The 13,107-nt window shown below is 40.0% G+C and overlaps 1 protein-coding gene and 1 long non-coding RNA gene across 4 annotated transcripts; both read right to left on the bottom strand.

The window, feature by feature from the left end:
• Positions 1 to 383: 383 nt before the first annotated feature.
• On the bottom strand, positions 384 to 1,377 carry LOC110906428. The gene is made up of 2 exons (XM_022151562.2): positions 1,371 to 1,377; positions 384 to 1,282 (listed from the first exon to the last, which is right to left on the bottom strand). The coding sequence occupies exons 1-2, from the start codon at positions 1,375 to 1,377 to the stop codon at positions 384 to 386; spliced, it is 906 nt and encodes a 301-aa protein (XP_022007254.2).
• A 12-nt stretch (positions 1,378 to 1,389) lies between these two features.
• On the bottom strand, positions 1,390 to 10,012 carry LOC110908095. 3 transcript variants are annotated; one of them, XR_002574148.2, is made up of 4 exons: positions 9,811 to 10,012; positions 9,230 to 9,296; positions 2,401 to 2,467; positions 1,390 to 1,595 (listed from the first exon to the last, which is right to left on the bottom strand). It is a non-coding gene; the product is annotated as an uncharacterized LOC110908095 (long non-coding RNA). The 3 variants fall into 3 exon arrangements; XR_002574149.2 differs by lacking the exons at positions 9,230 to 9,296; positions 9,811 to 10,012 and adding an exon at positions 2,982 to 3,171; XR_002574150.2 differs by lacking the exons at positions 1,390 to 1,595; positions 2,401 to 2,467 and adding an exon at positions 8,219 to 8,424 and having other exon boundaries at positions 9,811 to 10,001.
• Between the last annotated feature and the right edge of the window lie 3,095 nt (positions 10,013 to 13,107).

Here is a 13,107-nt window from a genome sequence, read left to right as displayed (position 1 = left end):
CTTGTATAATAGCATTTCTCTCAGGTACAAATTTCATCCTTTTCTGGTGGATAGGCCTGAAAGATTTGTCTATTCCTAGTTTATGTGTAATGACATCTTTGGAAATACCTGTCATGTCTTCGTGCTTCCATGCAAGGGTTGATTTTCTTCTTTTAAGGAAGGATATGAGATCATGTTCTATAGTATCAAGGATCCCTAATCCTACGAACATTTTAATGTCAGGGTCCTCAGATTCCAAATTGACCTCTTTGATATCCTGTTCCATTGCCTCCATTACATCTCTCGGAGGTTTCTATAAGTGCTATGCTGCCCTTGTTTTGAAGCTGACTTCATCGACGAGGTGTAGCAACTTTTAGCTTTCTGTTGGTCACTATCTATCTTTACTACTCCCCAAGAGTTGGAGGCTTCACACACTGATGATATGTTAAAGGAACAACCTTTATCTCATGGATCCAGGGCCTGCCAAGAATCACATTACAACAAGACAAACTGTCAATAACACAAAAATTTTTGATAGAGTTAACTCCCTCTATATATATCGGTAGTTTAATGTCCCCCAATGTATTCTTGGTTTTCCCACTGAACCCAACAAGTACTGAGGATCTTGGTATTATCTCGGACTCTGGAATATTCATTTTCTTGAGTACATTAAGCTGTATGATATTTACAGAGCTCCCTCCGTCTATAAGAATCCTGCGAACAAAATGGTTAGCAATAAATAGTGTTATAACCAAACCGTCATGGTGAGGATCCTGGATGTTGACATTATCATCCTTGTCAAAGGATATTATTTTTTGATCCGTCAACGTGGAAGTCCTGATGGGCCTGTCACCATTCTCCAATTTGGTCTCATTAGTGTGTCTCTTAGCTGCCGAGAAAGAAGTGCCACAGATATCTGATCCTCTAGAAATGAAGTTGATCATTTGGGCGTCTGCTGGAGGTGGATTAGCCCTTTCTAGGACATTCCCAGGATCCTGGGTCCTTGATTTCTTTCTGCCCAGCAATTCTTTCAAATGGCCCTTGCTGAGAAGGTAGCATATCTCCCTCCTTAGTGCAATGCATTCATCTGTTAAATGCTCAAAATCCTCATGGTGTCTACACCATTTGTATTTATCCTTAAAGGAGTTTGACTTGTCGTTCTTTTTTGGCCACCTTGCCTTCTCACCTGAATTCTGCAAAGTAAGCATTAGTTCACTATTATCAACGGAGAAGCAATATTCTGATATCTTAGGATATTCTTCTTCGTCTTCATCTTGTTCCACCACGTCGACATTTTGGTTATCTGTTTTTGAATAGGGCTTGGATCTGTTATTCTTATAGAAGGATCTGTAAGACCCAGCTTATTTTACCAAATTTAATAACCTAAAAACCTTGCATTTAACGCCAAAATGACGACTTTACAAAAACTTTCATAGTTTAACCCAAAATTAACACAACCTTCGTGTATTGTTGTTACAAACCACATACAAGACAGTAACTACCATTAATTTACATAGTTTCTAACACAAAGTTTGGATGCGGAAGCGTTCTTAAAATGTGTGTGTTCGGTTCGATTCATTTGCTTGATCTTCATCCTTTTTCTTGGTACCTGAGAACTAACATTTAAAACAAGCATTAGTACTAACACTCTTGGTAATTACGTATTCGAATCAGGTCCGAACACGGATTCGAGAAAATGATCAAAACAACTTTTGTCAAACAGGGCTCCACCGTAATTTACGGTGTCACCGTAAATTACGGTGGCTTCTGGTCATTTGGGATCTACCGTAACACAGTAGAGACTCACCGTAAATAATTTCAGGCCACCGTAAATTACGGTACTACCGTAATTTACGGTAGACTCTGCACATCTCTTCCTTGTTTAAAATGCAGTTTTCTTGCTGATTCGCTATGAGTCGAAACAACACAAATTCGCATAAATTGCTGCGCGGCTGGGCTAGTACTTCATACTCGTTTTGGTTTATAACATTACTCAACTATTCTTGAGCGGGCATGCTTACGAAATCAACTTACACCCTAGATTACAAGACATAATATTTGGTTGTTTATACTATTTTCATGCATCGGATATACACCTTAGCTCCTATATTAAGAACAAGATTTCTTAATTTGGGTATGGTGTTCGTTACACGGCATACTTATCATGTAATTCACGCATTGTGTAATAAGGTCATGCTTCATGCTTATTACCATAACTTGTTTGACCCGTTTGGGTGTTAAACTTACACACCATTTCGGATATGTAAGATTTCATGCATTTTCACTTGTTTTGACCCATTTACTTGTTTAAGGCACTAATCATATTCGTGACGTATTGGTAAATCTTGGTCGTCGTGTTTCAAAATTGACTACATAAAACTAACAATAAGGTATAATGTAACGAAACGATAAATTTCGTACCTTTAGAGCGCGCCTTTTCCTCGTGATTTCCCCTCGGCTTGTCCGCTAGAGGAACCGGACTCTTTGCCTAGAAAATTCAGTTTTCACAACATGTTTAGAACTCTTTTCATGACCATAATCACATCATTATGGGCCATTATCAAATCTGCGTTTTTATCCAAATTTTAACATTTAAGTCCTCACTTAGGCATTTCTACAAACACCTAGCGGGTCAGATTTTTCCACCTTCATAAACAAGTTCGTGACTTTAAGATTTGCCATCAAATTTCACTATAATAGCAATTTTGCATACAATTAGTATCAATATCACTGAAATTACTTCTTATAATGAAATTTATACTAGGATTACACTCAAAATCCTAATATTCATCATCAACATACAAAACCCATAACTTAACATTTATGGATTCATGGAATTTTCTTGAATTAGGGCATGATTTCACCTATAGTTGTCTAGGTTTTAACCCTAGACACTATTTCATCTTTAATCTAACTAATTACTATCATGCATCAAATAAATTTCAGATTTTGCTAGATTCATGAGAATTTCAAGTAGTGAATTCTCACAAAATTTTACATACCTCTAGACCCTCTCGCGATGAGGAACACGATTCTAAGCTCGGATTTTGTTTTGGTTAGGATTTGAGCCTTCAATTTGCAAGAAATGGTGATGTTAGGGTTTTGGATATGGGGTTCGCCCCTTTTCTCTGCTTCTGTCGACCAGACCACCAATTTTTGGTGTGTTTGGTTTTGATTTTGTTACTATTAGTAATAAGAGTTTCATTTTTGACAAGTTTAGTCCCTTGACTACCATTTTCTCTAGTTTCAAGTATTTTAACCATAATATGAGTTATTTCTAGACTAGAACTTAACTAGGTTAAGTTCTTAATTGGTAATTTCTTGTTTATTAATTCCTTGAACTTTATAATATACGGGTTTACGTTTTTGGGGTGTTACAAGTCCACCCCCCTTAAAAGGGGTTTCGTCCCCGAAACCGAATTACGTACCAAATAATGTAGGGTAGAGACGCCGCATCTCCTCTTCGGATTCCCAAGTAGTGTCTGACCCTTTTCTGTGGTCCCACTTAACCTTGACTTGATTTATCACTTTGTTCCTCAAGCTTTTCTCTTTACGATCTAAAATCACAATCGGTTTCACTGCATAGTTGAGACTGTTATCCACCTCGATATCATCGTAGTGGACATGAGTGGTCTCGTCGGCCAAACATTTCCGGAGATGTGATACGTGAAATGTGTTATGAATCCCACTCAATTCTTCGGGTAATTCAAGTCGATAAGCTACCTTACCAACTCGTTCAATGATTCTAAATGGCCCAATGAATCTCGGGCTTAACTTTCCCCTTTTTCGGAATCTAATAATACCCTTCCATGGGGAAACCTTTAGCATGACCATTTCGCCAACTTGGAACTCGATTGGCCTATTTCTTTTGTCTGCGTATGCCTTTTGTCGGTCTTGAGCCGCCTTTAAATGTGTCCGAACTATGTCAATTTTCGCATTTGTAGCTCGGATTACGTCAGTTGGTGCTAGCCCTCGCGGGCCCACCTCTCCCCAACATACCGGAGTCCGACACTTTCTGCCATATAATAGCTCATACGGGGCCATTTTAATGCTCGCGTGATAGCTATTATTATACGCGAATTCGACCAAGGGTAAATGGACATCCCAACTACCCCCAAAGTCAATAATGCAAGCCCGTAGCATATCACCCAATGTTTGTATTGTTCTTTCGCTCTGCCCATCCGTTTGTGGATGGTAAGCAGTGCTAAGGAACAATTTGGTTCCCATCTGTTCTTGGAATTCACGCCAGAATTTCGAGGTAAACCGAGTATCTCTGTCTGATACAATGGATATCGGTACCCCATGCCTTGCTATGATTTCATTGGTGTATACCTCCGACATTTTCTCAGATGTATAGGTTTCACGAATCGGAATAAAGTGGGCGCTTTTAGTTAACCTATCCACGACCACCCAAATAGCGTCAAAACCACGACTTGTTTTAGGTAGTTTAGTCAATAGGTCCATCGTGATTTGCTCCCATTTCCAAACCGGAATTTCTAACGGTTGGAGCTTACCATACGGCTTTTGGTGTTCCGCTTTGACTTGTAGGCATGTCAAGCATTTTCCACATATTTCACAGTGTCTCGCTTCATTCCGGGCCACCAATAGTTTTGCTTCAAGTCATGATACATTTTGGTCGCCCCCGGGTGAATGGAATAACGAGATTTATGAGCTTCATCAAGGAGAAGCTTCTTAACACCACATGTGTTGGGGACCCAGATTCTATTAAAACGAGTTCTTAGGCCGTGACTGCCCACTTCAAGGTCTTTAACTTGACCAATAATTCTTTCCTTTTTCCAGTTTTCCGCCTTTACAGCTTCATCTTGTGCTTCTCGAATTCGTTCTAGTAAACTTGAAGTCACAACCAGTTGCATTGATCGTACCCGTATCGGGGCATAATCTGTTTTGCGACTCAGCGCATCGGCAACTACATTGGCCTTACCGGGGTGGTAATGTATTTCGCAGTCATAGTCCTTGACGGTTTCTAACCACCGCCTTTGCCGCATGTTTAATTCCTTCTGGTCGAAGAAATATTTCAAGCTTTTATGGTCGGTAAAGATTGTAAACTTTACTCCGTACAAGTAATGTCTCCATATCTTTAAGGCAAACACCACCGCCGCCAATTCTAAGTCGTGAACCGGATATTTATTTTCATGAATCTTCAATTGCCTCGAGGCATAGGCGATAACCTTGCCTCGTTGCATTAACACGCATCCGAGCCCCAATTGAGAAGCGTCCGAGTAAACCACCATGTCTTCAGTCCCTTCCGGTAAGGTCAGTACCGGAGCGTGGGTCAACTTTTCCTTGAGTGTTTGGAAAGCTTCCTCTTGCTTAATGCCCCACACAAACTTTTCCTCCTTACGAGTTAATTTGGTCAAGGGTAAGGCAATTTTGGAGAAATCCTGTATGAATCTCCGATAATATCCCGCAAGCCCTAAAAAGCTTCGGATTTCCGAGGGATTTCTTGGAGGGCTCCATTTTGTCACAGCTTCTATCTTTGACGGATCTACTAGTACTCCATCAGCACTAATAAGATGCCCAAGAAACTGTACTTCCCGTAACCAGAAAGCACACTTCGTGAATTTTGCATACAGCTTCTCTCGTCTAAGTGTGTCTAATATCTCCCGCAAATGACACACGTGCTCGGCTTCACTCTTTGAATATACCAGAATGTCGTCGATAAATACAATTACCGACTTATCTAGCATGGGTTTGCAAACCCGGTTCATGAGGTCCATGAAAGCCGCGGGCGCATTGGTCAATCCGAAAGGCATTACGAGGAATTCATAATGCCCGTACCTCGTACGGAAAGCCGTTTTGGGTACGTCCTCCTCCTTGACTTTCAATTGGTGATAACCGGATCGGAGATCAATTTTGGAAAACCAACTTGCTCCTTGCAGTTGGTCGAATAAATCGTCGATTCTTGGAAGTGGGTATCGATTCTTCACCGTGAGTTTGTTTAACTCCCGGTAATCGATACACATGCGCATACTGCCATCTTTCTTTTTCACGAATAAGACTGGTGCGCCCCACGGAGACACACTCGGTCGGATAAATCCCTTGTCAAGAAATTCCTGAATTTGAGACATCAATTCTTGTAACTCCGACGGTGCAAGTCGGTATGGCGCCTTGGCCACGGGTTTCGCGCCCGGAATCAACTCGATTCCGAACTCTACCTCCCGTTCTGGCGGTATCCCCGGTAGTTCTTCCGGAAACACGTCTTCATAATCTCGCACGACTGGTACATCCCCAATTTTGAGGAGTTCCTTTTCCGTTTCGCTCGCATATACCATAAAGGCCTTGCATCCATGTTTCATGAGTTTGCGAGCTTCTAGCATTGAGCATATCACCGGGTTACCTCCCTTTTCTCCATATATTGTAACTTGCTTTCCGCTAGGAGAAGTTAGTTTTATTTCCTTTCGGAAACAAACCACTTTTGCGTGGTAACGGGATAGCCAATCCATTCCCACTACCACTTGGAATTCTCCCATCGACATCGGGATCAAGTCTATTGCATATTCCTCGTCATCAATATTCATCGTGCAGTTTTTACATACATCACAGACAATAAAGCTTTTATTATTACCTATCTCTACCTCTAAAGGCATAGGCAATTTTGTTAGAACAAATGAGGGGTGTCGAATAAACCCATATGAAACAAAGGATTTATTCGCACCAGTATCAAATAGCACACGTGCGGGAATTGAATTTATAGTGAATATACCTGAGACCACGTCAGGTTCGACCTTTGCTTCAGCAGCGGTCAATTGAAAGGATCTTGCTTTGGCTTTTGCGGCTTCACCTTTTGAATCTTGCCCTTCATTCTTTCCCGCCAATTCTGGGCACTCTGATCTTTTGTGACCCGTTCGGTAACAGTTATAACAAACGGTTACTTTTTCCGGGCATGATATAGCCATATGTCCCGTTTTTCGACATATAGGACATGGCTTATCCTTGAAGCGACATTCACCTTTGTGATTCTTGCCGCAGATTTTGCAACTTGGCGTACCGCTCTTTGCGTCTGATTTCTTTGATGTTTCATTCGTTCTTGCCTTCTTGGTAGGGCTTGGATTTATATCCTGTGCCCTTCGTTCACCCCGCTCTATACTCTTCTTCAACTCAATCTCCCTTTCCCGAGCAGCATTGACAATCTCGGTAAGGGTCTCATACTTTGAAGGGGTTATGAACTCCCTATATTCAGCGCTCAGCATGTTATGGTAGTAATAGACTTTCTGTTCTTCGTTCGTGATCAGATCATCACAGAACTTCATTTTGTCCATAAACACCCCCGTGATCTTGTCTATGGATTCACCCTTGTGTCTGAGTTGCATGAACTCTTCCTTAATCTTGTTTATAACCGCTTTGGGGCTATGGTGTTTAAGAAACGGCGTCTTAAACTCCTCCCACGTCATGGCCTTAGCCGCTTCGTTTCCAATCTCTTTCTTCTTGTTATCCCACCAATCCTTCGCTTGACCTCTTAATTGACCCGTACCATAAGCTACGTAGTCATTTTCATCACAATGTGTTCTCTCGAACACTCCCTCGATATCGCCTATCCATCGCTGACACACGATTGGATCAACTTCCCCATTATAGATAGGCGGTTTACAAGCTATGAATTCCTTGTATGAACAAGGTTTTCGTTCCCCGGATTTTTCCTTTGCTAGATTTGAATTATCTTCCAGCTTCTTGATTCTTTCTTCTACCACTGATAAAACCGTATTTTGGATTTTATCAATGAAATTCGACAAGCTGTTTTCGATCGCCTTTCCAACTTCTTCGGCAATCACTATTCTCATCTGTTCGGTGACTCTTGGCACCGCATCTCCGTCACCTCCGCTTGCCATCTTTGATACTGAAATGTTTACATATATCGTTAAACATTTCATTTGTAATACATGTTTTACTTGTTTTGATTTGATCAAGTTCGCAACTTGACTCAATCATTCTTGTCTCATGCTTTTCTCGTGTTTGAGTGTGCTTACACACTCTTGATTCTATTATTCTTGTTTCATGCTTTTCTCGTGTTTGAGTGTGCTTACACACTCTTTTCCATGTATATTCGTTTGTGAATTATTTCTATACTTCTAAATTCTACTTAAGCAATAACTCTTACCAGATGTTGATCAAGCTTGAACCGAACACTTATTGGCAACCTTAAGCTCTGATTACCAACTTGTAAGACCCAGCTTATTTTACCAAATTTAATAACCTAAAAACCTTGCATTTAACGCCAAAATGACGACTTTACAAAAACTTTCATAGTTTAACCCAAAATTAACACAACCTTCGTGTATTGTTGTTACAAACCACATACAAGACAGTAACTACCATTAATTTACATAGTTTCTAACACAAAGTTTGGATGCGGAAGCGTTCTTAAAATGTGTGTGTTCGGTTCGATTCATTTGCTTGATCTTCATCCTTTTTCTTGGTACCTGAGAACTAACATTTAAAACAAGCATTAGTACTAACACTCTTGGTAATTACGTATTCGAATCAGGTCCGAACACGGATTCGAGAAAATGATCAAAACAACTTTTGTCAAACAGGGCTCCACCGTAATTTACGGTGTCACCGTAAATTACGGTGGCTTCTGGTCATTTGGGATCTACCGTAACACAGTAGAGACTCACCGTAAATAATTTCAGGCCACCGTAAATTACGGTACTACCGTAATTTACGGTAGACTCTGCACATCTCTTCCTTGTTTAAAATGCAGTTTTCTTGCTGATTCGCTATGAGTCGAAACAACACAAATTCGCATAAATTGCTGCGCGGCTGGGCTAGTACTTCATACTCGTTTTGGTTTATAACATTACTCAACTATTCTTGAGCGGGCATGCTTACGAAATCAACTTACACCCTAGATTACAAGACATAATATTTGGTTGTTTATACTATTTTCATGCATCGGATATACACCTTAGCTCCTATATTAAGAACAAGATTTCTTAATTTGGGTATGGTGTTCGTTACACGGCATACTTATCATGTAATTCACGCATTGTGTAATAAGGTCATGCTTCATGCTTATTACCATAACTTGTTTGACCCGTTTGGGTGTTAAACTTACACACCATTTCGGATATGTAAGATTTCATGCATTTTCACTTGTTTTGACCCATTTACTTGTTTAAGGCACTAATCATATTCGTGACGTATTGGTAAATCTTGGTCGTCGTGTTTCAAAATTGACTACATAAAACTAACAATAAGGTATAATGTAACGAAACGATAAATTTCGTACCTTTAGAGCGCGCCTTTTCCTCGTGATTTCCCCTCGGCTTGTCCGCTAGAGGAACCGGACTCTTTGCCTAGAAAATTCAGTTTTCACAACATGTTTAGAACTCTTTTCATGACCATAATCACATCATTATGGGCCATTATCAAATCTGCGTTTTTATCCAAATTTTAACATTTAAGTCCTCACTTAGGCATTTCTACAAACACCTAGCGGGTCAGATTTTTCCACCTTCATAAACAAGTTCGTGACTTTAAGATTTGCCATCAAATTTCACTATAATAGCAATTTTGCATACAATTAGTATCAATATCACTGAAATTACTTCTTATAATGAAATTTATACTAGGATTACACTCAAAATCCTAATATTCATCATCAACATACAAAACCCATAACTTAACATTTATGGATTCATGGAATTTTCTTGAATTAGGGCATGATTTCACCTATAGTTGTCTAGGTTTTAACCCTAGACACTATTTCATCTTTAATCTAACTAATTACTATCATGCATCAAATAAATTTCAGATTTTGCTAGATTCATGAGAATTTCAAGTAGTGAATTCTCACAAAATTTTACATACCTCTAGACCCTCTCGCGATGAGGAACACGATTCTAAGCTCGGATTTTGTTTTGGTTAGGATTTGAGCCTTCAATTTGCAAGAAATGGTGATGTTAGGGTTTTGGATATGGGGTTCGCCCCTTTTCTCTGCTTCTGTCGACCAGACCACCAATTTTTGGTGTGTTTGGTTTTGATTTTGTTACTATTAGTAATAAGAGTTTCATTTTTGACAAGTTTAGTCCCTTGACTACCATTTTCTCTAGTTTCAAGTATTTTAACCATAATATGAGTTATTTCTAGACTAGAACTTAACTAGGTTAAGTTCTTAATTGGTAATTTCTTGTTTATTAATTCCTTGAACTTTATAATATACGGGTTTACGTTTTTGGGGTGTTACAGGATCCCTGTTTCTTATCATAGTGCTCATGTTTGGTAGAACCACCAAACGTATCCTGGATTCTTTTTTCATCTTCTAGCCTGATGAACCTCAAGGCTTTGTTCCTGGCTTCATCTAGATTCCTGCATGGGGTCATTACAAGATCATCATAAAAGGCGGAATCCTTTTGCAATCCCATCTTGAATGCTTCAACAGCAGTTGCAATGTCAAGATTTAGGATCTCTAAGGATTCTCTTCCATATTTAGTGACATAATCCCTAAGGGATTCGTCATGAGCCTGGGTGATTCTATACAAATTGCTAGTTAACCTTTCAAATGTTCTATTACAGGAAAAATGGTTAGTAAACAAAACAACTAACTGCGAAAAGGAAGTAATAGAATAGGTAGGAAGACTTAGCAGTCATTTTAATGCAGATCCAGTGAGTGTGGATCCGAAACCCTTGCATAGGCAAGCTTCTTTTAGTTTCTCAGGAATGGGGTTTATCTCCATTCTCTCTATGTATTAGGCCACATGCTCCCCCAGATCAGTTGTACCATCATACAACTTCATGTTGGGGGTTTGAAAGCGCTTGAGTATCTCTACACCACATATTGGTGGAGCAAAACGAGATATCCTATGGCTTCCGTCTGGAATCGCAGTAATAGGTTTGACCATTCCTGGGACACTGGATATCATATCCTTAAGCTTTTACTGTAACGCTCCGCATTTTCGTACTTTTTATTTTAGCAAGTCAAGTTGTACTTCCCGTTTTTAGACACTTGTACTCTCGTTGTAGTCTATTTCGTTTCAATTTGTAATCCGAGACTATTGATCATAATGAAAACGTGGTTATTGTTTTAATCATTTCGTGTATTCATGTTAGACTTGTGAGCAACTAACTATAATCAAATTCACGTTTTGAACAATATATTACTCTTGATTCTTTATTGATCGACAATTGATACTCGTTAAACTAATCAAATCTCATAAGGTAATTCAGATCCTAACTCTTGAAACTCAAAAACCTTCGTGAAATAAATAATCGTTGAAAGATTTCTACCCTAATTTAATTCGTTCATAAATATGGTTACTTATTTAGTTATTTGTTTAATTAATTAAATTAGCTAACTAAAAGTTTTGTTTGTTTTATATAAAAAAAATAATGATAATAATAATCAAGTTAGGAGTCAATGATAGTTAACCAAGTTAGGATAAGACTAACCAAGTTAGTCAAGTTAGTGTAAGTTAAGGGGCCTTTATTGTCATATTTCAAAATGTTATTTCAAAAATAAAGGTGGAGACGGGGATCGAACCCAGGTCTCACACCTAACTTACCAAGACACTAACCACTCCACCACTTGATTCCTATTTGACAAACAGCATACCTTCTAAAACTTAAATCAGCGATGATTTCGCTTCTTCCTTTTCATTTTGCCGCCGAACACAACAAGCAACAGCTGTGAACTTTCTTTTCGGCATAAGATCGCTGATTTCACGGGATTTATACACTATTTACGCGTTACCTTTCATATTGAAGAACCAAAGAATTGAATTAAGGCCGAAGCCTGCAATCGAGGGTTTGGATCTTGTAGATGAGCTGGAGGATCGTCCTGCAAAACAGAAAACCGCTAGGCTCGCCGCAGAGATGGGAGGGCCCCTCTGCGACCACCCTCCGGCGTGAGGATAAGCATTGGAAGAGAGAGAAAGTAGAGAGAGAAAATAAGGACGAAGGTTCAGAAAATCGTACTTGGCCTTGTACTTAATGGGGTATTTATAATGGTCAACTGAGATGGCGTCATTCGTCCAGCCGCACTTAAAAGGAGGTTCGTCCTCGGAGTTATGGGGGAATGGACATATCTGAGATGTCCGTTCAAGTGGGGTCCGGTTCGTCCCTAAGGATTATGTCCGGCCTCGGATATGTATCTTCAAGTCCCCCAGTTTGTTAAGTTTCGTAATGGACTTAACAAAATGTTCGCACGAGCCGTTTCATCTGAATGACGTGTTGTCGTGGGAGTGGTTCTGGTCGAATGTCGTGGCGCGTCCTGTATGGTGCCAACGTGGCGTAGGTGACTTGAATGTTTTGACTGTCAGTCACCTATATGTGACAGTAATGAAACCCGGCGTTGGGAGTCGTGGGCGTCAGCTGAAGCGACGTCTTGACTTGACTACCCTTAACCGACTTACTCTTCCCTATAAAAATTGGTTTTACTTTTTCATTTTTACCTTTCTTCTCTCTTTTTCTTCTTTCAAATGCTATCCCTTTTTTGCTTTCTTATCTTCTTCTACTTTTAAGAAAGGTGTGTTCTTCTTTCATTATGGCTCCGGGTAAAGATAATATGTCAGCGAGTGTGAGCATTCTTACCCAACGTCAGTTGGATAAGTTTGTTCGAGAATACAGGATCCCTCTGGATCTTCACCCGGTCCTTCCCTCAAAGGACGAAACCATTTACCCCTTTCGTCAAGGGAAGTTTCCCTTTTACACTCGCGTCTGTAATTTTGCGAACTACAGGGTCCCGTTCTCTCGTTTTTTGATTAGGGTTCTTCAATTTTTTAGGGTCCATATTAGTCAAGTTAACCCGTTCGGTCTGAGTCGTATTAGTCATTTTGAAATATCCTGTCGGGCCCAAGATCGGAGACCGGATTTGAATGTCTTCTGGTACTTCTACGAATTTATCACCGTCGGGGATTGGTATACGTTCGCGCATAGGAAAGGTATACCTCCCCCTTCCTCCGATGAGCGATCCAGCCTGAAAAATTGGAAGGATAATTTCTTCTGGTTGGACGATCGTTGTCTTCCGGAAGACATGAGGTGGCATTTTAAGGATCAATCAATGTCCTTTGATCTAGGCGAAGACTTTGTCTTCGACAAGGAGCTGGCCCGTACCTTGATTGAGCATAAATCCCCAATCCGTCCCCTTCATGAGCACTTTCTTTTCTTGGG

This window comes from Helianthus annuus, chromosome 3 (assembly GCF_002127325.2).
Source record: "Helianthus annuus cultivar XRQ/B chromosome 3, HanXRQr2.0-SUNRISE, whole genome shotgun sequence".
Classification (NCBI taxonomy): Eukaryota; Viridiplantae; Streptophyta; class Magnoliopsida; order Asterales; family Asteraceae; genus Helianthus; species Helianthus annuus.
This window is presented reverse-complemented; position numbering and strand designations above follow the sequence as displayed.